A 27801-nucleotide genomic window follows, 5' to 3' on the forward strand; every position below is an offset into this window, starting at 1 on the left:
AAGTTTACAGGTTCCTACAATTCAGCATCCACAACGGATGGAATAATTTTTCCTTGTAAGAAAGGTATTCTCAATAGTCGCTAACATCATCTGGCATGGTCCCTTTATACCTCAATAGCTTTTCCCCCTCGAGGTCCAGCTCTGTTCTTATCAGGGTACCCCCCCCAAAAAAAAAAAATTGATCTGCTGGTACATGGCAACCCATCCAAAGTTGCTCAAATCAAAATGCGGTCTCGGTTGGGACTTGTTGGGAACATGCATCATTTTGTTGTAATGAATATGTGTAACTGCAAATCTGCTCTGAACACACATCGGCCCACTTATGGTAGTTTGCTGTTCAGACACTACATGTAGTTAATCACTAGCGGTATGAATGGTGGCCGAACAAATAACGATTTTGAACTTGGCATGTAGCTGCTTCAAGCAATATCCAAAATGTTCTATCAAATCTCAGTACATTCTCACCTGAAATGTTTGTTTTCTTGCAAATTTGTTTATTTCATGTCCTGGAATACAAGTTTTATGGCAAATGAAAAGGTTGATTTAATCAATCAGAAGGAAAAGAAAAATATTTTCTTTTCTGAATTTGAAAAAATGTTTGGTGTTCATGGTGATCTCTTATATCTCATGTACACTACTTTACCACTAAATTTCTGCAAATTTCAAAAAAGGATCCCTGACTTTTCTAAAGCTCTATGAGTAAAGAAAAAACATTGCTCAAAAGAAAGGTGAACTTTCTGCTCATTTCTGTAAATGGAGACAGTGAATGTTCTAGTAATAGCTAGGTATGACTTGAAACATCACCATCACCAACCCTTTATGCATTGTAAATATGTCCATTGCTAAAGTATAGTGGTTTTTCTCTTGATACATTCATAATTTTGTGTTGATTATGTTGTTATATTCTTAATCACAGTACATTCACCAAAATATGAATTAGGATCCGAGTCTTCAAACCAATGGAAAATTGTCAGGATTTTTTAAACCAAGGCAACCACGGAGAGGAGAGAAAATAGATGAACTCAATGTCAAATTCAATATTTTCATAAAAAGGAGTAAAATTAGGAAGATGGAGGAAATTATTAGCCTAAAATAGGCCTAAATGATGGCAGGAACAACATTTTGACTGTATACCTGGTAAAACGCTTCAAAACTTACTGGATGTCCTTTTTTATACACAATATAATACCGTGAGTGACACGACATTTTGTGAGTGACACGACATTGTGAGTGACACGACACAACTTTAACAGATAATTTTAGCTTTACCTTAACACATTGGACCAAGTTACTTTATATACAATAAGGTACAGATAAACTGTATTTGCTCCAGTACTGGGATAAATTAATTTTCAGAATACACAGCTCTAGAAAACTTTTTGCATGTAAAACGTGAGTGACACGACAACCAGTTTTGAAAACTTCGAAACCCAATTTTTTTCAGAAAAACACTTCACAGAATTTTTTTTTGCTATTTAGGAGTTAGATACAATACACAGCTTGTATCTTGCCAACAAATGTGCTTCTAATACAAATTTTATATTGTGATAGGCAATATGTGAATTTTAATGCAAAAATCAACATTTTGTAACATTTAATTTCCCTTGCATAAAATTCACTGTATCTCAAGACATAATTAATACTTTTATGTAAATGAAATGGAAAAATATACTTTAAGATGTCTAGTTTAAAAAAACATTGATGCCTAATGATTTCTAGCAAGTTTTAATTTTCACCCCCATGTCCACTTTTGTTTGAAAATGACCATATCACAAAATTTATTAATGGAAAACAGCTTCATTTCCCCCATTAGGAACTACATGTATTGAACTTCTTTTTACACAAAAAATCATATTAAAAAGATAAAAGATAACAAAAATCAACAAGAAGGTGAGCAGATACAGATATTTTTGTCGCCATCTTGCCGTCTTTGTTATCATAGCCTAACCACCAGATGCATGTAAGAGAGGGCGACAATATCATGAGCAGTGCTAATTTAAAAAAAATACTTCCATTGCCTGGTTAAATATCATGAATCATGAAATACTTGCATAATTTGCAAATAAATATCATGAAATATCATTGGATTTTCAGACCTTCTTTACATTATGAGTAGGCTTACCTAAAAGTATGAATTATTTTTTTAGTGACAAATGTTAATTAAATTAAATTATGTTTGAAGTGCCGAATAAATAATACTGTAAATAATAAGTAAATAACTAGTAACCACCATAAAATGCTGATCAACAGCCAATCAAAATCAAGGATTCCATGCAAGTTTTACATTGGATAGCAAAGTTTAAACTTTTATGGAACAGGGCCCAGCAGCTATATTCTTCATCGACCAGTATTAAAGCAGAGTCAAATTGGGCAGCCCTTTTTCAAAAGTTTATTTTTTCAGAGTGTTGTTACCGTCAAGGTGTCAAGTACAGTACATGTAAACCCGACTATTGTATTTTAACTAAAACATCTTCTGATGTTGTACCCTGTACATAATTGCAAAGAGCTACTTGGCATACATGTAGCCACAGAATTTCAACCATGGTGAGGTAATAAAGTTATGGTTTTTGTTTGTGTTACTGACTCAGCGATGTCTCCTTATTTTATTTTATTATTTTGATCACTTTAATACATTCATTGTGATAACAAATTAGAGGAGTTTTATAATCACACATTATATGCAAAATGTTGACCAGCCAGGGAGTTTTGAGGTAACTCTCTATTAAGAACCGTGCAAAGTATTCGTACATGTAGGTGGATTTTCATCTTACCATCTGGAAGCATGTACATGTACGTACCAGATGACATCACTCAAAACGTGTTTGCGATCATGGTTTTGAGATACTGTACTTCCCCAGAAACCATGATTCTGGAGAAATTATGTTCTGAAATGCACCTTTTTGTAATGTTATGATCAGCATTTATTAAAGGGTGCAACGGTGTTTTGAAAAGAAATACATGTACATGTACATTTTTTTTAAAATATGGAAACGTTGATTCTAGTCTGATTGGAAGCATAAACACACCCCAAGTAGACAGCTACATGTACTACAAGACAGTACATTATGTATATACATGTAGGCCTGCAAATATTTTAGGAAAATGTGTTGTGTGCTTCTAGACTGGATGGTTTCAGGAACCAAGTGCCAATGACCCCTTTCTCATGACAGTCCTAAAACTACACAGTGGAATCCAGTTTAATGGAAAATATTGTAACATAATGGGAACTCTCAAAGTGGTCTTAAAAGTGATCTGCCAAACCAGTTAGGAAAACCACTTTGCGAGGACGCAACCATTCAGATTCAGGAAACGATCTTCGTTATGTTCAGTCGTGGTCCTATAACAACAGGTACATGGTTTGGTGCGCTTATCCACACACTGTGTGTAGAATGTCCATGCTGCAGTTTCAAATTTTGCATGAAACATGATGTTTCTCCACTTTAGAGCGTTCCTGTAGCAAGAAGACAGCTTTACAAGGTGGTTCTGAAAATCATTTTTGGGTGATCAAATGCGATCATCCAAGCGGGTTCACTAGTTAGAAAGTACTAGTATACTGAGACTGGGGTCTTTATTATTAAAGGCACTGAGTATCAAAGCTGGATCATAAAAAACAGGTTTCTACATGTACATGTAGAAGTACCATGCAATTTAAACATGTCAGACGAGAACAGAAAAGCTTGATGTTCATGATGAAGCGTTTTGTATACGTGTACATGTAGAAAGTACAGGTCAACAATACTTGATGTAGGCTGTTGTGTACACATGTATTCAGTTACTTCATACTTGGGTATTAACGCTCTTCTTTTTATCATTGTGTATTGGAGGGAATGAAGACAATTTTTTCTTATCAACCCAAGCATGGAAAAAACTATTAAGGATTTTTTCACTCACTCTGCACATTCAAAGTCAATAAGACCTTGAAAATAAAGGATTTTATGCATTGTTGTTTGTTCTGGGAATTTGCTAATTTACATGTAGCTCGTTTGATAAAATCATGGAGGTTAAATCTCCATGATTATTTGTAGCCCTATTGAAATGAGCAGGGTACCAGGGTACATGTTTACATGTATATAAAGATTATTGAACATACATCATGTGTACAGCGTTGTCTCTGGCCCTGGGCCGTTTCATATTAAGAAACTTATTACAGGGTGCATTATTCTTGATTCACATGAACTTTTTAGAATTTCAATTTGTTATTTTAAGAAAGGTTAATATACATGTACATGTACCGGACCAGGCCCAAGTATTTTTTTCTGGTTTTGCTGGACAAGGACAAGTCCACCACAACAAAAACTTGATTTGAATAAAAAGAGAAAAATCCAACAAGCATAAAACTGTAAATTTAATCAAAATTGGATGTAGAATAAGAAAGTTACATGTACATGTATGGCATTTTTAAGTTTCGCTTTCATTTCACAAAACATTACCTGGTCTGTATGCAAATGAGGGGACGTTTGATGTCACTCAGTCACTATTTGTTTTGTATTTTATTATCTAAAGTACGAAATCTGAAATATTCAATTTTCTCCTAGTTGTCTTGTGAAACCAAGTATAATTACTCCCTGAACATGTGGAATTAAGTTGTTAAAACACTTTATGCATCCTGTGTGATAGCTTTGGTGGGAAACCGGTGAAATCTTGTTATTTTATGAAATTATGGAAATACAAGCATTGTTTCGAAGAAACAAAACTTATTTCTTGACCGTTTTCTGTGATTTACATGTACATCGTAGCTGGGTCATTCCATCTGGATTCACCCAGTGGTTGCACCTGACCGTCTCAGAATTTGTTGTACATTGGTACACATAAAATTCACCGTGGCCCACGCACAAAACAAAAAAAATTAGTCCAATCGGTCCGTCGGTTCTCGCGCAGCTGGGCCTGTTTCAAAATTGTCGTAATCATGTCGGACGGAATTTGATAGCAAAAGAAGCTGTCATTTTTGTTAGAGGTAGTTTTCTTTAGACTTCTGTACAGGGACATGGAGAGCTTACATGACTTTCATCATGTATAAGTAACTTCCCAAGTATCTTTTCAAAATTTGTCTGTAAAAGGGCAAAAACTGACCATGTCGGACGGAATCGATAGAAATGAGGACCCTTGACTTTTCTTATTCAAGTTATTATTCTATCGAAAGTTTAAGTGATAAGTGAGCAATTCACAGTCAAATAAACAGAAGAACAACCAAACATTAAATTCTCAAAAAAATCTTTATTCAAGGATTGTTGTCATGGCAACAGGAACTATTCAAAAACACATCATGTCAGACGGAACTAATCATGTCGGACGGAATGAAAATGTTACTTTTTTAGCAATTTGCCCAAATCATTAATTCCTTGCCTTTTGTAGAAAGGTCATCATGGGTACTAATGTTTTTCATAGTTAAAAAGATCTGACATCTATTTATAACTTTGTTACCATAGGAACATTGATGAAATTCCGTCCGACATGATTAATAGCACACAGTCAAAATGCACTTAGCTGTTCAGTACAATTTTTGTACGATTCATTATTTCTCAGTAATGAAATTACCAGAATTACAGCATATCGTATCACCCCAATTTTTTTCTAATTTCATGAATTATGAGACTTTCAAATCGCAATAGTATTTTTGGTGAACAATGAACAATAAACAGTCTTCCCGTCAAAGTTGAATAACAATGCAATTCAAAAGAAAATGATTGCATAAGACCTCACAGAAAGTGGTGCAAACTTTCACACAAGTTTGACAGCTTTAATATCAGAAATTAGTGCTGAGTGCTTCGTGCTGAATGGACTGGATTTAGATGGTGGGGTAGATGGTTTGGTGGTGCATGCTGGCTCAGGAGTAGAAGCAGAGAATGTAGAGGATGTATTAGCTGTATTAGGAGCATGGATGGCAGTGGAAGCAGACGAGTTAGAAGTGGGATCAGAAGTTGCAGACTGATGAATAGTTGAGATAGAAGACAAGGAAGCATTTCTTGCTTTCATTCTCTTACGACACTTGTCTTTCAGAAGAGCAGACTCATATTTTTCCTTGTTTTGTTTAAGTTTTTGTCTTTCTTGATGTTTTCTATTTCTGTCTTTTTCTTTTCGATCTTGAGCATCAAGGGAGTCATGCCAATTTTTGCATCTAATTGCATTTTTTGAACGCTCCGACATTCTTGCAACTTCAAGGACACTGAAAATCACAACCAAAACACGATAGCTTTTTCGCGAAATAAATTCATCAGGATGGTAAATTAAATAAGTTTTAAGTTCTTTGAACACATCCAGAATTTTTTTTTCTTTTTTTCACTGTTTATTTTTAGGATGTTATAACAGATCGTGGGATACAGTTTCATAAAAATTGAGAAACAAAAATTGATTTCAGGTATCATGAAAAATTATTTTTATCATTTTTATCATTATTATTTACCCTATTATTATTATTATTATCATTCACAAATTCAGATGTAAAACAGTGCACTCTCATATTGAATTGTAAAACAAGCAGACAATATTGCAGTCAAGTATTATTTTAACTTTCCACAAGACACTTGATAGATTTGTGCATAGGCTATAGCCCATGCACTGAGTTGCTAAAGTGCACAGAGTCCTCCCTTCCCCAATCCAAAAACATGAGCATCTTATGAAGTAGATTATCATTTTCTTCAGCTATATTTTGGGCAAATTTTGTATCCCACATGCATCTCTGAGTTTTAAACTTCTTACTATTCATTTAGAAAATGCTTAAAGCAATACATAATGTTAGTTTTCTACAGTAAAACAGGACACTACCTTGGCCAGTAAAACACAAGTATAGTGAGTGATTGTATTACCAACCGGCCTTGTATTACCGAACGCGCGCATCATATGCTTCAGAAAATAATCAAATACGCTCAAACCTTTGCAACTTCCTTTCAAAGGGAACTTAAATAGAAAAATGATGAAAAACACAATTTCGAAGTCTTTATATCCTCAAAACAATAAAATATGGTCAAAATAGCTCATCAGTGACTTTGTTGTTTTCCCAACTTTTCCCATAGAAAACACACGTTCGGTAATACGATACCTTTTCAAGTGACCAAAATATTTCACTTGCGAAGAGGGGTCCGATTGGAAGCTGATGTCGTAAAAATGAAAAACAATTTCGGCAAAATTTCTGCATGTTTATATTTTGTAGGTATTTGTGTATTTATGGTGAAAGTTTGGTGAATTTTATTGGAATAATGTGTTTGATATGATCAAATTCATGAAAAGTGTTCGGTAATACGATCCACTACCATACTGGAAAGGTGAAAGCAAGAGGAAGGTCCCAAGCCATGTGCTTTACATATTGAAAGTGTACATCACTTCTGACCAATCAGATTGCAGGAAAAGACCATACCTAAGTACTGTTTAATTGTGTGTAAGTTTGTGTATTGTGTGTGTCCAGAATCTGAACTGTAATATATGAGGTTATTGTACATTGAAAGCTGCAGAACAGAAGTGTAATCTGTGCTATCTCAATAGATTCCGTCCGACATGCCACTTTCATGTCGGATGGAAAAAAAAAGTTATCCTTATTTTTTCCTACTTAGGTGCAGGTAAATTTTAAAAATCATCATTCATTCTAAGACTACAATCAATTCATTGATACTTGGCTGGGAAAAATCTATAAAATTGTCAATGGTTTTTCTGAGGGAAAACTTCTTGGAAATTTTTTGCATGTCGGACAGAAAATTTTGAGTTACCTTTTCTAAAATTGCAGGAATGATTCATTTCTACATATATGATTCCAGTTAATGTATAAAAAGGATGATTGATATATATGTTAATATTTATAAACATGCAGTTTCAAAACAAAGATATTAAGTGTTACCTAGGACCATTTAATTTCAGAGAAAGAATTCCGTCCGACATGCTTTCAAATTTGCATCACGTTATAAAATTTGCGAAAAATTCAAGAAAAGTTGTAAAAATTGAATGGATACTTATACTTCATGAAAGAGGAGATATGAATCATCAATAAAAAATGAGAAAACATCGTTTAAAAACAATTTTCAAAAATAAGCATGATGGTTACCAATTTTGAAACAGGCCCCGCTACGGCCCGCCCTTTTCTCCTTGTTTTGACAAAAATGGACGTGACCTTCAACTTTTATATATGTATATATATTCTTGTTAGTATTTTTTTACTTTTATCATGAAATTGTTGAGTATATGCATATTTAAGGCTAGCATAATATATATATATTGCTGAACATCAAAATGCCTAAACAGATACCTATTCATGAGCATAAATGTTTAATGTTTCATTTGTGAACTGATGAGCTTAATTTATGTATCATGTGTTTGCATACTCTAAGATTGGAGGAAATCATGTAACTTGTGAACACTTTTATACTAACATGAATATCAGTATGTGGGACTAGAGTGAAATTTCATGGTATCTTTGGAAGAGTTTTTAAAAGGTGAAGAAATAAAATATCATCATTGATTTTAACATATTTTGTCAATATCATACAAATAATTAACATACACGAAAATCAAGTTAAAAAATTATTTGTCCAGGGGTCAAATTCAAGGTCAAAGTAAAGGTCAAGGGTCACGACCTTATAAATCGCTCCAATACATTATTTGATGCATGTTTTGGATTCCTCTCTGAATTTCCTTTTGATCGGTACCAGTTTCGTGCAAATTGGTCAACACGTTACGACGCAATTGCCATTGAAAGTTGAAGGTCACGCCCATTTTTGTCAAAACAAGGAGAAAAGGGCGGGCCATAGCGCGAGAACCGACGGACCGATTTGACTAATTTTTTTGTTTTGTGCGTGGGCCATAGTGAATTTTATGTGTACCAATTTACAACGAATTCTGAGAGGATCGGGTGCAAAATTGCACTTTCATTGGGTGAATTGGCATGGAATGACCCAGCTATCAAATTAAAGAGCAGATATTGAACTTTAAAAAAAAATTGTATACCCCTGCCAAATGACCTTTTGCTATCCTTTCTTCAAACTGTTTTTACTCACTCATAGTTTTTTTTTTTTACATCCAATTTTGATGAAATTTTCAGTGTTATACCTGTACTTGTTTGATTTTTTTGCATTGATTCAAATCATCATATTTCTCAGGTGGACTTGACCTTTAAGAGGCGATCATTCACGTATCATTTTGACTTTATGAACGCATTTCCAAAGTAATGCGGATGATTGCCATGGTGCGGTCACAAGGTCACCCTTTTGCAACGCAACCCCATCAGAGGGGGCGTGTGCAGTTGCCAACTTGCCATGACAATTATCCGCCTTTTTCAGGTCGGGCGCTCGTAAAAAAATAGTGTGGATTATTTTCGGAGTTTGTGAATGCAATTTTTATTGAATTAAAATCCGCATTACTCTTAGGCGGATAATTGGAGGATGGGTTTATGAAAGGGGTATAATATTGCACCCAAACGGTGAACCTCCATCTAAACTGTAGGCTTTGGTGATTCTCATCAGATTTTGGTTCTGACCCAAGGCTTTGTTTCTGAGGATTCAAGGCCAATGTCACTTTTTAGACAAGTGCTAGTAAATGACCACAAATTAACTCAAAACTGGGAATGTGTGATCATTTCTTAACATTACAGTTCAAGTATAACTTTATGTTTGTTGATTGTCGAGATTGTGGACAAAGTCTGGCTCATAGAAGCATGGATAAATGGACAAAGATATAGGCCTACATATAGATGTAGGCCCTACTCTAATACCGTGTTTACACATTGACTCGGCTCGGGGGTTAAACACGAGAGCCGTGCTCAACACGGCAATTTTATGCTGTGTAAACGCGATCAGAGTGATCCGCGAGCCGTGTCCAACACGGATTTATCGATCCTACAAAATCGAAGGTTTCAACCCGCGACCCGAGTCAGACTCGGCAATTTTTTCGTGTGTAAACAGAAAGCCGTGTCGAACTCTCTTGACCTAGGTCACTGCGTGCGCTTTCACTTTTGGCATTGTTGTTGTTCGCACGGACAAGATTCGATTCCGGCGGTTAATTTCCCGCGTTTAATTTGCGACGTCATAATCCTTCTTCCGTTCGAGATCCGCGAGCCGTGTTGAACTCGCCTTTTTATATGTACGTATGAACGTGATCTCTGATCCCTTCTTCGCAGTGTTCAACCCGGCTCGTGGATTCAACACGCGAACCGAGTCAATGTGTAAACACGGTATAATTTAGTGATGGCTCAATTTGACATTCCTTTCCCCACCCACAGATGGTGGATCACTTCCCTGTAATGTCCAGTTGCCCTCATCTATCTTTTATACTGCATTGCTGTTTGGTGTGACCATGGACCTACAGTACGTGTACATGTACTAGAGAGGTCCATGGTGTGACAAGACAACCTTATACATTTATCTTTCAGACCATGGGGACCAAGGCTTTGTTTAGTTGTTAAAAGTCCATGGTGCAAGTATGGAGAATCAGCACATAAGTTTCTGTATTAAATACACGTACATGATGAGTGAACATACCGACGGTATGTTTCAGCAGGGAGTTGAGAGTGCGTTATGCACTGCTACATTATAGGCCTGTATTAAAAGAGCATTATAAAAATACGCAAAAGAAATGCCTTGTGGTTGATGGGGAAAACTATTCCCCACACTTAAAAAAAATCAAGAGCCATTTTATTTGTCCTCCCCAACCAAAAGTTTACTATGATGAAAGGAGAAAAATTAAATATGTAAACACAATGCTGGATATTTCATCCAAATCAGATTATGACATTTGCAATTGGTCAGTAATAACTCTGTATGCAAAGAGGGAACTGATGATGTCATCCACTCCCTATTTCATTATAATTCATGTGGAGCGTTGTGGCCCAGTGGATTATTCTTGGACTTTGAAACAGAGGGTCGTGGGTTCAAATCCCAGCCATGGCGTAATTTCCTTCGGCAAGAAATTTATCCACATTGTGCTGCACTCAACCCAGGTGAGGTGAATGGGTACTTCCTTGAACGCTTTAGTGCCTATTAATATGGCGGCTCGGTAACAGCCGAGGTAATAATATGATACCAAGTATCAAAGCGTATTTGAGTAAATATTACATGTATGTATGTGCACATAAAAACTGTGCTATAAAATGGACATATTATAATTCTGAAATATCTTTTTTTTCCTGTAAATATCATGAGAAATTGGTTTGATTCCTCTGTGAACATACAAAGGATCACCGATGATTACATCCTATTATGATTCAATGGGTGATTTCAAGTCCGGTGTTGGCCTTGGTGTTGATGTTGAAATTTGGATTACTTCCCCTACATGTACATGTACAATGTAGCTCCAGAACTAATTCAGAGTTTGTAAAACTGATCCAGATCAGATTATTAACATCTCAACAACTAGTGAGTGGTTTTTTGAGACCATCGTCATTTTATGTTTGGTGTTTGTGTAAAAATTGGTCAAACACCAACACCAAAAGGTCATCAACACTGAACTTGAAATCACCCAATGAAGTAATTCCTTTAATATTGTCAATGAAGTACAAAACAATAAATATTATATAAATTTAAACAATGAAATACAAAGAAATAGTGAGGCATCATCAACTCTCTCATTTGCATACATGTACATTGTATCACAGACACTGTGATGTAACTACATATAACTATTTTGTGAAAAATAAGTGAAACTTTAAAAAAATCATAACATTCTTTGACATCCGATTTTAATGAAATTTTCTGTGCTACATTGTACATGTTCATGTTTGCTTGTTTGATTTTTTTTCTCTTTATCACTTTTCAATTGTGTAGACTTGACCTTAAATTACAGTACATCCTCCACCACATTTGATCAAGATCCTCTTCCTGTGGTTTTTTTTTCCACGAAAGCCTAGATTATCAATGCTACCAACATTTCCTAGTAGCAATTCATATTTACTTTTAAAGGTCAAGTCCACCCCCCAAAAATGTTGGTTCGATTAAATAGAGAAAAAATCAAACTAGCATAACGCTGAAAATTTCATCAAAATCGGATGTGAAATATTAAAGAAAGTTATGGCATTTTAAAGTTTCACTTTAAACAAGTGATATGCACGACTCAGTGACGTCCAAGTGAGACAGTTGATGATGTCCCCCACTCGCTATTTATTTTGTTTTTATTATTAATAATTATACAATATTTCATTTTTTACAGATTTTACAATAAGGAGTAAGGACCAACTTTACTGAACCATATACATGTATAGTATCGAACAATGTTACATGTAATTCCACATGTTCAGGGAGGAATTAATTATTGTTTCACTTGAGACTGAGAGTGAGGAGAAAATTAGAATATTCCATATTTCATGTAATAAAATACAAAAGAAATAGTGAGTGGATGACATCATCAGTATCCTCATTACATGTAGCATAATGACCACCTGGGATGTGCATAAAAACATGTACATGGAACTGTTTTGTGAAATTTAACGAAAATTTAAAATGTCATCCAATTTTGCTTGTTGGATACAATGTATTTCTCTTTTCATTCAAATAAACTATTTGTTGGGGTAGACATGTCCTTTAAAGGGGTTACATATAATTCACTGCCTAAAAATGGTTTTGTATCAAGAGTGAATATTAACAAATATCACCATCAGCACAAGTTCATCTCTTTGATAATACTATCTAGATTTGATCTACTATCTAGTTTACATATATATACATGTACATGTACATGTTGAATTTTATGGATAGCCTATAGGCATAACCCAGAACTAAAATCTCCTTTAATAAGGACACACCTTGCAGTTTCGCATTTAATATCCTAAAGGAGAAAAACTGTTTGGTGAAAAATAAAGCAAAATATTGAATCCTTATTTTGGAATTGGCAGTTTATCACCTACAAGTAAATATTACAAATGCAAATTGACAATTTTTATAATAGTGCATGCTTTGTTCATTTGAGACTTTAATAGAAAACAGTAAATCTCCACTGGATTATAAGAGCTGAAATGAAAGCTGAATAATGAATTTAATCAATGCATATTAAGACACTCGTACATGGGCAATATCATCACTGAATTCTAAATTTTGAATCATGAATGTTTTAGGTTTAATAATACTGCAATTATTATGGAACAGGATAGGAGGTGGCATCCAATGTGTGTATGTAGATGAGTCCCTGGCTGAATTTTGCAATGTGAGAAATGGTTGCCAATTGCTTTTCCAATTACTTTGCATTTTTTACTTAATTATTGTGTGTTGTACTGTACATTTCTGTAATAGCAGATGTCATCAAAATTTAATTCTGCAATGGCTAGGTAATTCCTAGGTTTCTTATTGTGATCATGTGTGAAATGAGTATTTCATTTCTACTGACCTGGTTGGTACTGTACATATAGATTGATCATTACAGTAGGGAGTTTTATGATTTTCCAATAAAACTCACACTGTACTGTATTTCTATGTCTCTTTCCAGAAAAATGAGTTTTCAATTTTGTAATCTGATGTGATTTTTTTTAAAAGGTTGCACATGTACACAAAAAAGAGTTTATGGTTTGTATGAATGGAGATAATCACACAAACTATCAAAACACTTGCAATTTCATTAAATCAGACTAGAATATTTTTATCTAACAAACTCTTTCAGTGAAACACTAATTATTATCTGATAACATGGCATCTACCCACTTCAACATGTAATCTTTTTTATTTCATTATATATGAAAATATATGTTTTATGATGATGATGATGAAGATGATGATGATGATGATGGTAATGATGATGATGATGATGATGATGATGAAGATGATGATGATGTTAATGATAAACAGTTCTTGTATAGCACATACATGTAATATCACATTATGATAATCATCAGAGCTGAAACTTATCTTGTAGCAGTATGTGATTTTATGTATTGAATAAGAAAGGAGAAATTGGGAATATGACTCCATCAGCCCAGAAGTTGTTGCAGTTTTACTGTTTTCATATTGCTGTTTTTTACGTATCATAGCAATATTCAATCATTTTTTAGATTTTGATAAATTCAGATTTTTAGTGTTTTGCTCCTGGAAATGTAGTATTTTAACCAGGAGTACCACTTTATTTTTTAAGATGCATCCTAGAATTTTTCAAGGAGATTGTCGTTGTAATTGCTGCATACTGCTGTTTATTTCTCCTGTACATGTAAAGTAGTAATTGTAAAGTACTGGCATGTCTTTAAAGTGTGCCATCACCCCCTCCCCCCCCCTCCGATCATTTGTACATACATGTACATGTGTTCATGCAATACATATTTGCTATTTCAATTTTCAAGTTTAGAATTCCATATTTTATGAAAGCTAAACCCAAGAAGTCACAAAGATCAATAATTTTCAGGGAAATACTTGAAAACATGGCAAAAAATGCATTATTTAGAGAGATTTTTTCAGGAAATACTTTGCAGTTTGTAGTTCCTGAAATTTTGAAGTACTTATGTTATCACCCAACTTGAAACTGAAAGTTGAAAATATTTCCCCAATTTGCCATGTACATTAGTTGATATGATTGATATTGTAGAGTATCTTTATTGTATATTACAGATGCTGAATTAACAATGCTTTGATGAACTGAGAAGAATCTACAGTAGCAAGCACAGCCATGGGTGCAGATGAGGGTAAGTTCATTCTAAATTCAATTGATTACATGTACAGAAGTTGGTACGGTCATGAAATTGTTTTTGTTTGGAAGAAATTATACTCTGAATAATGTTTCATTTATCAGCTAGAGTCAAAGTTTCCTATATGTAGTGATGGCACTTTTTGATAGATACATGAATAGTTTAATAGGCTCACCCAATTTGCTGATGAAGTGGGCCATTAAAAATGTAAACTCATACATGTAGGCCTATGTATTCATAATTGATTGGACTTTCGGTCTGATACTACTTGTAGTTTATCTTTTTTTAAAACTATTTCATTCAAAAAGAGCGCACCTCTTTCAGGCATTTCCAGCTTTAATCTTTGTATAGTTTTACTCATTTTTAAAAATTATATCAGGGATGTGAGTGGTCCCTGATTATATCTAGACTATATAGGCTACATCATATTGTTCATTGCTGTATATTTTAATAGATATTTATCTCTTTGAAAGAAGCTTTAGAGATTTATTCAGATTAAAATGAAATAAAGAATGGGAGACAAAATTGAGTTTAAACAAAAGAAATTGAGCACCATGTGCACACCTTTCCCTGAGTCGTTAGTAAAGCTCATCAAAGCCCTTTCAGGAATTTATTTTAACTCAATGATTGCATTACTGTGCAGTAACGTACATTGGGGTCCTGGTACATGGGGTAGTATAAAAATCAAATTTGATTTGAAACCTTGCCCTTTTATGATACTGTTGCTATACATTGTGTTTTATTTTATTCTTTAACACAGTGGTCATACCCTCATACTACAATTGAACAAAAGTCAATAAAAGATACCATACAGTGTTTATGGATGAGTGTTGTAGAGACCTACAGTTGTATCTGTGTGCATATTGCATTCTCATTGTCTTGCCCTCTCACAAGGGAGGGGGAGGGAGGATGAACTAATCAATATTATTTGAAACCCTAGAGGGACAAAGGAATCTCTTTCCACATCTACACTGTACGTATCAGACTTATCACCATTTATGTTTACCAGCAAAGCATATCTCATGTTTTGAATTCATATGCAATGTACAAGAGAATTTTAATGAGAAAGAAAAATAATGAAAATTTTTAATACTCATAGAGTGAGATGGATATAAGATATAAACCCTGTAAGATTACAAAGCTGCTTTTAAAATATCATCTTTTTTTACAAAAATGTCATCTTTAACGAAAAAAGGGGGGGTGAACATATTCATAATGACTTAGTCCAAAGACTGCAACTGCAACTACTATTGTCAACACTTTGAGATTCGTGAACAATTACTTTGGGATGTTCATGTGACTCTGTTTATATTATTGTCAGAGTTAAGTGAATCTGAAACTATATACAAAACACTATTAAAGCACCACATCTGTTAATTTAAAAAGTTTAAACTAAGGAGTATAATAACCCTGAGATGAATTGATAAAAAGAGAAAAATCAAATTCATCAGCATTGAAAATTTCATCAAAATTTGATACAAGGTAAATGTAAAAAATTACAGAATTTAGTTTGCACTACAGTATTGTTTAATAGGTACATGTAAAGCAGCTTTTTTTCTTTCAAATGAATTTACGAAGCTGAAAATGTCACAAGCCTGTACTTTTTTTTTGTGGGGGGGATGGATTTGCATCTTTATTTTTCGAAGAACATTTTGCTTACTCTGCAAATTCTTTGCTTTTAATAGAAAATGTCTTTATAAATCCATTTTTTATACAGAAACAGAACGGATTGTGAAGGCCAATGATAGAATCGCTAATTCCAGATTCAAATATGCGGTAAGTACTTCTGCCTGTCTTCTCTTTATTCATACATGCATGCTCAGACTATCCCTCCATCTCTCTTTCCTTCATTATATAGTGTCTTTCTCTCATTCATTTTTTGAATAAAATATTTCTTCTTTGTACACCTGTAGGTATTTTGAAAGCCTTCCTACAAGTATAATACATGTATATTCCCCTTAAAATAGCAGTGCTTGTCCCGGTCAGGTTTGCCCCCTTGTAGAGGGAATCCGCCTTTTCCAAAGCCCTACATGTACACAATTACAGGTAATGGGCAAGTTCAAGGCCCCTCCCTCCTTGATGATCATCAACATTTGCTCTGGGGGGAAACTACATGTAGACCTCTTCAAAGTGCCATCTGAGCTATTCAGAGACGTCCCTCACTTGGCTTTTCAACAGTGGATAACTTTTTTGAATCAATAGCACACAAGCACATGTGTTTTGGATGATGTTACAAGATCAGGGAGTCACCCTATAGCAAATGATAACCCGTTTTTAGATCTACATGCATGTATCTCTCTGGTGTCACACTAGACAATCATCTGGAGCGAACATGGCATGATATTCCTTGTCAAAACAGGAGGTGCACATTGGGACCATCTAGATCATCTGCGATAATCATGAGGTACATCGATAATCATGAGGTACATCGTCTCCCTTTGGACAAGTGAATTGCATTGTCATGGCAACCGGTGCAATATCGATCAAGGGGGAAACATGCAGTACAACGATCTCTCAGATTAGGACTTTCATTTTCTATTCCGAGACAGTTTAAATCTACAGTCCAACAGAGTATCACACCGTGTGACATCGCGATTGTGCTAGATTGTCTTGGATAGGCCTAATATTCACCTTGGGATTACCTCAGATTCATGCTTTGTACTGAGATTGTTTACATGTAGATCTACAGTGTACAAAGGATGACCTGCCTTAGCCTCCTAGGTCACCTCTTGTTTGTTGTTCGGTCTAAACGGTATGAGAGTGACCCCAGGATGATTCTAGGATACTACTATACTATTACCCAGTGAGTCAGTCGCCCTAGGTACCATTCCACAGTCTCCCAGGGGTAACCCTGGTGTCCTGGTGTGGTCAAAAGTGGCCCATTATGATTCTAGGATGATATTTTACCCTAGAATCACCCAGGAGTGACTTGGGTGACTTTTATTAAAGTGCCATTTCAGAATCTAATTCTGTTACCGTAAGTAACGGTGTATTAACCGCACCCGTGTATTAACCGCACCCCCAACTTTGGACTAAAAAAAAAAAAAAAAAATCTTCTCACATTTACATGCATATTTGAGGTACGGAGAAACAAAATCTAAGCTTTTAAGATTTCAAAGTATCCAAAGAGATTACCGGTATGCAGAAATATGCTGTTCTTGATCAATTCATCTACATATGTTAGAAAGAAAGAACGGTCCCGCCAATATTGGCAACTTACACACTCGCTCACCTCACAGTCACAGTGTACACACACAGCACTGCCATTACATTGCAAACTACGATACAGTACAAGTCATGCCAGTACATCTTATCAAATTATGATCTGTGTCTTTCCCAGCGTAGGAGGAAGAAACATTCACATTTCTTGCATCACAATCTCACAATCACTTTCAGAAATTTGATGTCTTAGCATGAATTTTGGATACGGGATTATAGGAAGGTTCAAGAAACAAAGAAATTGACATTTTTTCCAGTTGTTTTTTACGGCTTCGTGCCGTCTCTCTCGTGCGTGGTTTACATGGTATCTTATGAAAAGCAAACAGGAAAGAAAAAAACAAGCTGGCGCGAAACGGGACTTTGAATAGCGCCAGCTTAAGTCGCACTATAACCACATTACAACGCAATCTCTAAGCTCACTCAACTCTCGCTCAGCGGTGACAAAATATTACCGAGTATGCTTGGCGTCTCTTTTAAATTAGTCAGGGAACTTCACTACTTTGAATCGAGAATAAAGTCAAAATTAGTGTCATGAAGGTGAGTGCGTTTGTTATGGACAACATTTAAGTAATATTGCAATAATCGCTTCCCATTACCCGCGGCTCATACCCCTCTAAACGACATTGCCTGGGCGGCTACGCCCGGCCACTCGATGTGTTGTGAACTGGCAGACATCGTACATGTACGGGAGGGGTTACGGCAGGCTGGCTCAGACCCGTCACCGTGTATAAACCGCACCCCCGACTTTTGCTTCTACCCCGCCGAGAAAAAGGTGCGGTTAATACACCGTTACTTACGGTACTTTGAGAGATGTACATGCAGCCATGACATAGTCTTGTTTTATGATAAAATACAAATTTATTGATGCTTGATTAGCACCATATAAGTTTGATATGTCATATTCATAGTGATTATCATATCGTGTGGAATGCACCTAATATACAGGGTGGTAATTGATGAAATATAGGGATAGGTGTTGGCAGATAATCAAAAATTTTGATTCATGACAGTGATGGAGTACCAGTTATTATCATGTAGAATTGGTTTCATCTGGTGTAATCATGAAAATGTCAACCATAATGACTTTCTCCAGGGGATGTGGTTTCGATCAAATTTCCACCCTTGTTTTTACTGATTTGTGGAGAGGGGATGATAATGCAGATTCATGTTTGTCATTTCGCATACTAATGAATAATGATCAGGATATTCTTGACAGGAATTATTCAAAAGGCTGCAACATCAGTGATGCTTGGTAAACTATGAAAGTCATTGGTTTCTGTTTTAAATGAAAATTAGCTGGCTGATATGAAATCAAATTCTGTCTTAATGTTTCAGAAAAGCAGATCCTTTATCAATTTTTCAGACTTGTCATTAGGTGGTCTGTCTACGACAGATCACCTATTGATTTCGTCAGAATTTTCTTTATTTCTTTCTTCCTTTCTTTATTCATTGTACCTATTTTTTGTCGCCAACTTTTCTCGAAATTGGCTGAATCAATTTTGCTGATTTTTTCGTCATATATAGAATCTATCATAGAGACGGCAAAATAAGCTTTTCAAGGTCATATGGTCATGATGACGTCATCTACGCGCCATTTTGTAAAATTCTTCATTTGATCATATCTTCATTATCAATTGTCAAAAATTAACAATATTTACATGACATTAACTTCATGTCAAGGGTCAAATGTCAATGTCATCAAAGGTCATGTAGAGGTCATGACGCGCGCGTACGCGCGCGTCAAAGGTAAAAAAATCGTCCAAATGACCTATAAATTTTTTTGGGTACGTTTCAGGGCATTTTAAGCATAAAAACCATTTCTTTAATATCATTGCATTGCTAATAAAATTCTGAGCAATTTGATACCTTGATCAACCTTCTACAACCATTAATAATGAAATTAACACCCGTTAAACTTTGCAGCACGTGTGCGCGCGAGCTCTCACTATAGGCCATATATGGGCAAAAACATGCCTATTGTAAATTCACTGTAGCTCTTTAAATAGTCCGTTGACCCCCAACTTTTTTTTCATATATCGATAGATTATGAGTTGTAGATTTGATTTCATGTAACCATCGTCCCTAAATTATCTCGTGACGTCATCAAAATGGCGCCTAAACTAAAAATTTCATTTATTCAAAAATGACGTCATCAAATTTATGCAAATTTGGTTGTAACTTCTCGAATATACATTGGTTTTCGCCCAGATTTTGATATGTTGTAGTTTAGAATGTACTCTTTCTCCTCAGTTAACATAACTTTTCGTTTTGAGAAACGCATCATTGCGTAAAACAGCGATGAAAAGAGGCATGTCATTTGTCCTCATTTTGCGTGTAATCTCTATGGGACATGACTTTTTCTCAAAACTAGATTCGACATTCCTCTATTTCGTGAGCCATATCTCCATTTTTTCTTGTCGGGTTTCCCTGAGCCTGTAGTATGTTGTAGCTGAGATTCTAAGCTTTCGGAAGTGTGCCCTCCATTTTTTGATCAGATGCCGGGATCATGCCCGTATTTCGCTTGCAAAATTGGAATTGTAATTCTCAAATTTGCTTACGTGTAAAGTCTATGGGAAATATGCTAGCTCAATCGGTTAGGCGTCAGACTTGCATCTCATTCAATTATGCAGGCAGGGGTTCGAGTCCTGGGGTAGACAAGATGATTTTTTTTTCCATTTTTTTTTTTTTACCACCTCGTACATGATCCTTTATGATGATTTTATGGTATAAAAGTTAAAATTTAGCAAGATAAAACAGATTATAATCTCTTTTTTCATATCACATGCATATATAGTCATACATCAAAGAGACCATTTTCCGGACCCTTTTCACAGTGCTTTATCATCTACCGTCTTTCACAAGTATTCCATCCATAATGAGCATTCCGTTGTCATCATGAAGGTCATATTGATATGCATGAACATGGTAATAGTGATCATGATGCCGAGAACAAAGACAGACCACCTAATTCGTCCGCATGACGAATTAAATTCTAGTTTAAATTATTTTTGTGTTATACACCCTGTACATGTATGCATCAAGTTGATTTTATAAAAACAACAAAAATGCACAAAATGTCATATTAAAGTCTTGATGTTGCCCTTTTAGAAAAAAAAATGTACAAAATTTGCCTACCATCACAAGAAGCATTGACAAAGTTAAAATTAAGATTGCTTGTAACTGTAAGGAACTACATGTACTTTGTGACCTTCATACAGGTTCATTTGTCTAGGTCATGATTGCACAATCTGTGTGTACAGTGTACAAGTTGTACATGAATACTGTTTGTATAAAAGCACAGTAAAAATGCTGGAACTACGTGGTTCACACCCCTTATAGTTTTTTAAGCCTACATGGTTTATAGTACATGTATGTTCAAACAAATTTATATGTTTGCATAAAATTTCAAAGAAATATAAAAAAGACAGAGAGAGAAATATGATATTGCAGACTAAAAAAAAGATTGAACAAGACAATGTAAACAGATCGCTTGCTATTCATACAATGTACTGCACGCTCATGCATAGATTTATAAAGTAGCTCCATGGTACATTGTCTGAACGCACATTATTGAGTGAATCTCTTTTGATCTGTCCAAGTACATGCAGTGTCATTCGCCATCCATCTCATCAACCCCTTTAGGCCCTGAGGATCTCTGCATTAATTCCATTTGTTCCCCCTTTGGCTTGTCGGCAGACTTGAGAGACTAATTACATGTAGATCAGTTTCCATTATCCCCATATCGTCTAGTTCTACTGTCTTGCAATATAGGCCTCCGTGAAAGTCCACCAATCCAGGGGGGGGTGTTACACCCACAAATGTAATAATCGCCCACAAATGTAATAACGCCCACAAATGTAATAACACTTTACCCACAAATGTAATAATTTTTGATCGCCCACAAATGTAATAACGCCCACAAATGTAATAACACTTTACCCACAAATGTAATAATGCACTTTACCCTCAAATGTAATAATGACTTTACCTACAAATGTAATAAATTTGAAGTGATTTTTGGCGAATTCGTTCTAAACTAATATCCTATAGTAATGCGTTCATATAGCACAAAATTTCAAAGTCTTTTTTTTCCAGACCTGGTTAATGAAATATTACAGTACAAGTCCAAGTCTCTTTCCAGACCCGGTTATTCAAAATTATAATATACATCCAAAGTCTTTTTACCAGACCCGGCTGTTTCAATTTTTGAAACAACCGGGTCTGGAAAAAAGACTTTGGATTTATATCACAATTTTCTAAACAACCGGGTCTGGAAAAAAAGACTTTGGACTTTTATCATATTTTTTTAAACAACCGGGTCTGGAAAAAAGACTTTGGATTTATATTATAATTTTTGAAACAACCGGGTCTGGAAGAAAGACTTTGGACTTGTACTTTGATGTTTTATTAACCCGGTCTGAAAAAAAGACTTTGCACTTTTGTGCTATATGAACGCATTACTATAGGATTTTAGTTTAGAACGGATTCGCCAAAAATCCCTTCAAATTTATTACATTTGTGGGTAAAGTCATTATTACATTTGTGGGCGATCAAAAATTATTACATTTGTGGGTAAAGTGTTATTACATTTGTGGGCGTTATTACATTTGTGGGTAAAGTGTTATTACATTTGTGGGCGTTATTACATTTGTGGGTGCAACAGGGGGTCATAAAGTTATAAAGTTAAGAACTGGTGAACCTTTCATACATCATGCTTAACCATCGCCAATGAACATTTTGGTGTACAGTAAACCATTTACCAGGAAAGGATCACCAGTCTTTAAAATCGCTCTTCTTAACTTACATACAAACAGCTTTTACATGAAACACCCAACCAGATCCTGTGAAACATACTATTGACTCCACATGAAATAATCTCTGGCACTTTGATAGGCTGTTTTGTGGTTTAGTATCATATTAATGTGAGATAATTCTGTACTTGATCAAAACATCAGTCTGGCTGCTGTCCCATTCGTGTGACTTCAACCTTGTACATTTGTGCACTTTTTTCTATTTTTATTTTATATTTTTTTTGTTTTTATCCCTGAGCTTTTTATGAAGCATTTGTGATATCAGTGACAAATATGGATGTTTTAATATATTATTTGACAAAAGGAATACAAAATACAATATCCTTGGAAACCTCTAAACATGAAAATGGTTTGATATCGTATATGATGGTGGAATGTTACAAGATACCAAAATTCTTGTATTTGATTCGCTGAGAGCAAGTCTGTTGGTGAAGAATATCACATGTCATGCTTTATATGTGATATTATTGCCTGTTTATCGTCCTGTGCATATTGACATTAAACCATAATGATTACTTCATTTGTTGGACCACATGTAACTTTCTGTGAAGCGCTTTTATTCCCCAGCCGATATCTGAAGCTCTTATTTTTTTAAGGGGGGAGGGGGGCTAATGGGAATGCGCTGCTTGCAATCAGACCAGCCAAGACATATTACTCCTCGCTTTCATCCAATCTGGCTCCAGTGTGTATTTAATGAGAGAATCCAAGATCATGGATCAATCTTACCTAGAAGAACTACTATCAGATGGAGGTGTCAAATGTACACTATTTGCCATTATCTCTCTAGGCACAGCAACTTGAACCGAGAGTAGCAGAAAAGAGGATGAAAATTATCAAAAATTAGCAATTTGAAGTTATTGGCAATTTTAAAAACCAATCCTGAGATTCCTATAGGGTATATTTTCTAGCAATGAAATTACATGACCACCTCTGATGCAGGATTATTTTGACAAAGGTCTATAAGACTGTTTTCATCTTTTAGATGAGGGGCCCATTTCATAAAGAGTTTGGTAAAATGCAGTCAGAGCTACCATTAATACTGTACAATGTTTGGCAAAGATACAAGTTACCACTGGGCCTGTTATAAAGTCTTTATGAAACAGACCCCTGTGCAATAAAGAGATTAGTTCCTCCTCATTTCCGAACAAAGTATGAACTTTAAAAATACTTCCTTAAAATTTGGAGCTAAAGGCATTTTTGATCAAGGCAAAAGGGCACTATAATTAATTGAACAAAATTGGATAATATGTTCTACAAGATTTGGCGTGTAGGGCTACCCACGCACTTCAAAGTTCAATGCAAAAGGTCTCTGATGGAGGGTCTATTTTCTTGCCTCAATACCTCCACTCTCATTCGTTACTGGACAAGCAATTTGCTTATGATGTAAAATTTAAAACATTTTTTTAAAATTCATAAAATTTGTGTTGTCTTTCAATCAATTTTCATCAAATTTTATTTTTCTCGTTAGTTTTTTGGTCCCTGCACTTGAATTGTCATGCATTGCTTTTTTTTTCGCATGGCGTGATGGCAATGCATCTCTGAAGATATTATTTCAGTAGATTTCATGTGGTCTCGCTCAATAGTTTTCTTTCTGCAAAGTACAAATAACTTGGAACAGATATTAGAAAAGAAGGCATGTTGGAATGTAATGCATAATTTCAGGAATGTCATCATTAATCCTGTTGTTATGTTGGAATTTCCACTTCAGTGAAAGTAAATCACCTTTCCTCTATTAATGATTACCTCAGAGGACTGATAAAAGGCCATTTTAGAAAGTTTGAATGTTAGAATCAAGTTAATGATTTAAAAAGATGCTTGTCTTGTTCATATTTTGTTTGCAGCGAAAAAGTTTTGAAACATTGAAGCATTTAAGCTCAACGTTTGTATATTTCATAGAGCTTCAAAAAATGTAGTACGTTTGCATGATTAGCAACAAATAATTTTTGAAAATCTGTACCTATCAAGTAATTGTTTTTCTCATTTACTGATCTGTAACTCTGTATTCTCTATGTATTGAAATGCCAAATAAAAGAATAATGATGATAATAATAATAAAATTAATCATGATAATCATGATAATAAAAAAGCCTACTTTTTCTTCTTGAGTTCCAAATAGAAAAAGAATGATCAGAAAAATGCATGTAATACAAGAAATAAAGATTATCTAAACTGTTATGATCTACAAAATTATCAGTGAAAAACTATACAGGATATCCCTTTCCTGTTCAAAATTAATTGTTTTAGTTAAAAGCAAAGTTATAGTCTTCTGCAGTAGTCTTGGGGAATTAAAAAACAGAAGCACATTACATGCACAAATACCCTGAACAGTGATATTTTTTAATCCTTTAAAATAGATTAAATGTCTACACTCAAACTAAAAACCATTTAAAGGGTGATTTATTTATTTCCACAAATTCATTTTTTTACAATGTACTTCAACAACAAATATCAACAGTTCTTTATTTGAATTTATTGCTTGCTTGCATAATGTACATGTATGAACATTAAAATGCTTGCAATTTTTTAGGATTTATAACACAAAGCTGTACTACAGGAAAGTAAACATGTGATATCATAATACCAGAGCTTTTAGAATTATGACTGGTATTCTTTTATGGATTTCACAAGACTTCAGGACTCATTTTCTGTTTGTAAAATTTTGACCATATTTCTGAATGGGGATTGCTCTTAATAAGGCTACACCAGAAAGAGTACTTCCTAAAATGTATACCTATTATTAATGCATTTCTTGAATCAGCTGAGCATGTGCTTAGTAAATGACTGCCAGAATCAATGCAGTATAAAACAAAATAAGAATTTATCACAGAAGAGGACCTACATGTACATAGCCAAATGATGTGTCTTTTTTGTCTTGCCCACCGGAGGTGAAGGCAAGACTTAGGGATCCAAATGTTGTCCGTCCGTCACAAATCTAATGACACATAACTCCACAACCGTATGATGCTTTTCAACCAAACTTGGATGGTAGATGGACTTAGGGGACCTGCATCTTATGCTGCAGTCAGAGGTCACATGGTAAGGTCAAAGGTCATTTTCAGGTCAATGCTAAAGTTTACATGCAAGACTCTCTTTTGACACCTAACTCCGCAACCGTAAGTCACTTTTCAACCAAACTTGGATGGTAGATGGACTTGGGGGACATGCATCTTATGCTGCAGTCGGGGGTCACATGGTAAGGTCAAAGGTCATTTTCAGGTCAACGTTAAAGTTTACATGCAAGACTCTCTTATGACACCTAACTGCGCAACCGTAAGTCACTTTTCAACTAAACTTGGATGGTAGATGGACTTGGGGGACATGCATCTTGTGCTGCAGTCGGAGGTCACATGGTAAGATCAAAGGTCATTTTCAAGTCAACGTTAAAGTTTACATGCAAGACTCTCTTATGACACCTGACTCCGCAACTGGAAGTTACTTTTCAACAAAACTTGGATAGCAGATGTATTTAGGCGACCTGCATGAAATGCTGCAGTCAGAGGTCACATGGTAAGGTCAAAGGTCATCTCCGGGTCAACATTAAAGTTTACGTTCAAGGCTTTTATGACAAGTGTTCCATCCAAGTCATTTCACAATGAAGTTTCGATACAATTCTGTTGCGTGCCCTCGCAAAACACGATATTTCTGGTTATTTTCATAAGTGGCGAGACACAAAATCGCTTTTGCCTTGTTTAGAAGGAAAGTATTTGGATACCCCACCCCATCAAATTAAAGAACGTGTACTGCACATTCAAGAAATACAGTACTGGTACTGTGAAAGAGGTGTGGTCGGAAGTGTATTAATTCAAACTTTAAGTGCTTCCTTATTTCTATTATCTTATTTCTATCTTATCTATTTTCGATTGCATTTCTTCAGGTTCCCTTTATTTGTTATTAAAGTAAATTATATATTTTGTTTTGATTCTCATCACACTATGATGACTTGATCGTATGCCAAGGGAAGGATACATTTCAACTTTTCAAGTTTTCCGCATTCCTACCTAAAAAAAGTGATTTGATATTTGTAATGAAAATATATCTACATATCCATGTACAGTGCACATTGCAAAAATCATGTGAATATTAAATTGCTTATTAAAAGTTTAAAAAAAGTTCACAATTGAAATTAGAAAATATCACATTTTTTAACACACCCCTTTCTCTCTGTCTTTCCTTTGCTTGTGGCATTCACAAATATTTTGATGAGACAAACTTGGGATTTGATCATGAATAGCTAATACCAATTAATATCTCAATTCATGCTCAACTTAGATTGTTTTCATATTTCAGACTCACTTTTTCATAAAATTTATCTCTGTATTGTAATTGTAGGTTAGTCACTCTTCCTCCTATTGGAATATTAAAATTGTTGAGGAGAAAATATTGCAATAATATGAAAATTCACGTTCATGTACATGTACCCATGTACATGTAAAGAGGAAGTCCACCCCAACAAAGAGTTGATTCGAAAAAAAAGTATAATTCGGAAAGTTTCATCAAAATCATATAGTAAGAAATAGTATTTCAAAGTTGTATATAGCTTATTTTTACAATAGTCATTAACAACATGGATGGTAGATACATTTATGGTGTATGCATGAGAGTAATTTCGCTACCAATATTTCTTTCATATTTTCTTAAATATTTCAATTTTTTCTAATGATCTCTCATCATTATTTGAAACAAACTCAAATGTATGATTTCTCTCTGAACATGTGGACTTGCCTTCTATCAAGAGGGTATGTATTGTCAAATCTGTATTAAAATATATATATATATATATATTCTGTACATGCGATTTGTGGAAAATGGAAACAGCCTGCTTGCAAGTCGAAAGGGGATTTTTTTTTATAGGAAAAATGATAGTATTATATATTTACAGTCACATCTTTGATTATATGTTGGTCTTTACTCTGTAGTCCTGAAATGTTACAATGAATACTTGACCATGATACATGATATTTTTGAACCACTTTATCTGGTTTGAATGCATTATTTTCATTATGCAAACATACTTTATTTCTCTCTTTCACGCTCGTTCTGGCAATTAGCAGGCCTCCACTGGTAAATATCACGTCACATTGAACTTTTTTCGTCGATGACTGCCTCATTGTCGTCAAAATGACTCCGGCCTAATTTTAGCTTTGTCAATAAATCAATGAGGAGGAAATACAGTATGTGTAACTGCTGGCTATTCAGATA

At 34.9% G+C, this 27801-nt stretch overlaps 1 protein-coding gene across 1 annotated transcript in view; it reads left to right on the forward strand.

Moving 5' to 3' along the window:
* The window catches only part of LOC121416186 (probable phospholipid-transporting ATPase IM), a 68229-nt gene that overhangs the window by 2992 nt on the left and 37436 nt on the right, over positions 1-27801 (forward strand). The window contains exons 2-3 of the mRNA XM_041609670.1: positions 14496-14569; positions 16290-16348. Of these exons, the coding sequence (XP_041465604.1) occupies positions 14554-14569; positions 16290-16348 (75 nt within the window). The 5' untranslated portion in view covers positions 14496-14553. The remainder of the gene's footprint in view (positions 1-14495; positions 14570-16289; positions 16349-27801) is intronic.

This window comes from Lytechinus variegatus, chromosome 5 (genome assembly GCF_018143015.1).
Source record: "Lytechinus variegatus isolate NC3 chromosome 5, Lvar_3.0, whole genome shotgun sequence".
Lineage (NCBI taxonomy): Eukaryota > Metazoa > Echinodermata > Echinoidea > Temnopleuroida > Toxopneustidae > Lytechinus > Lytechinus variegatus.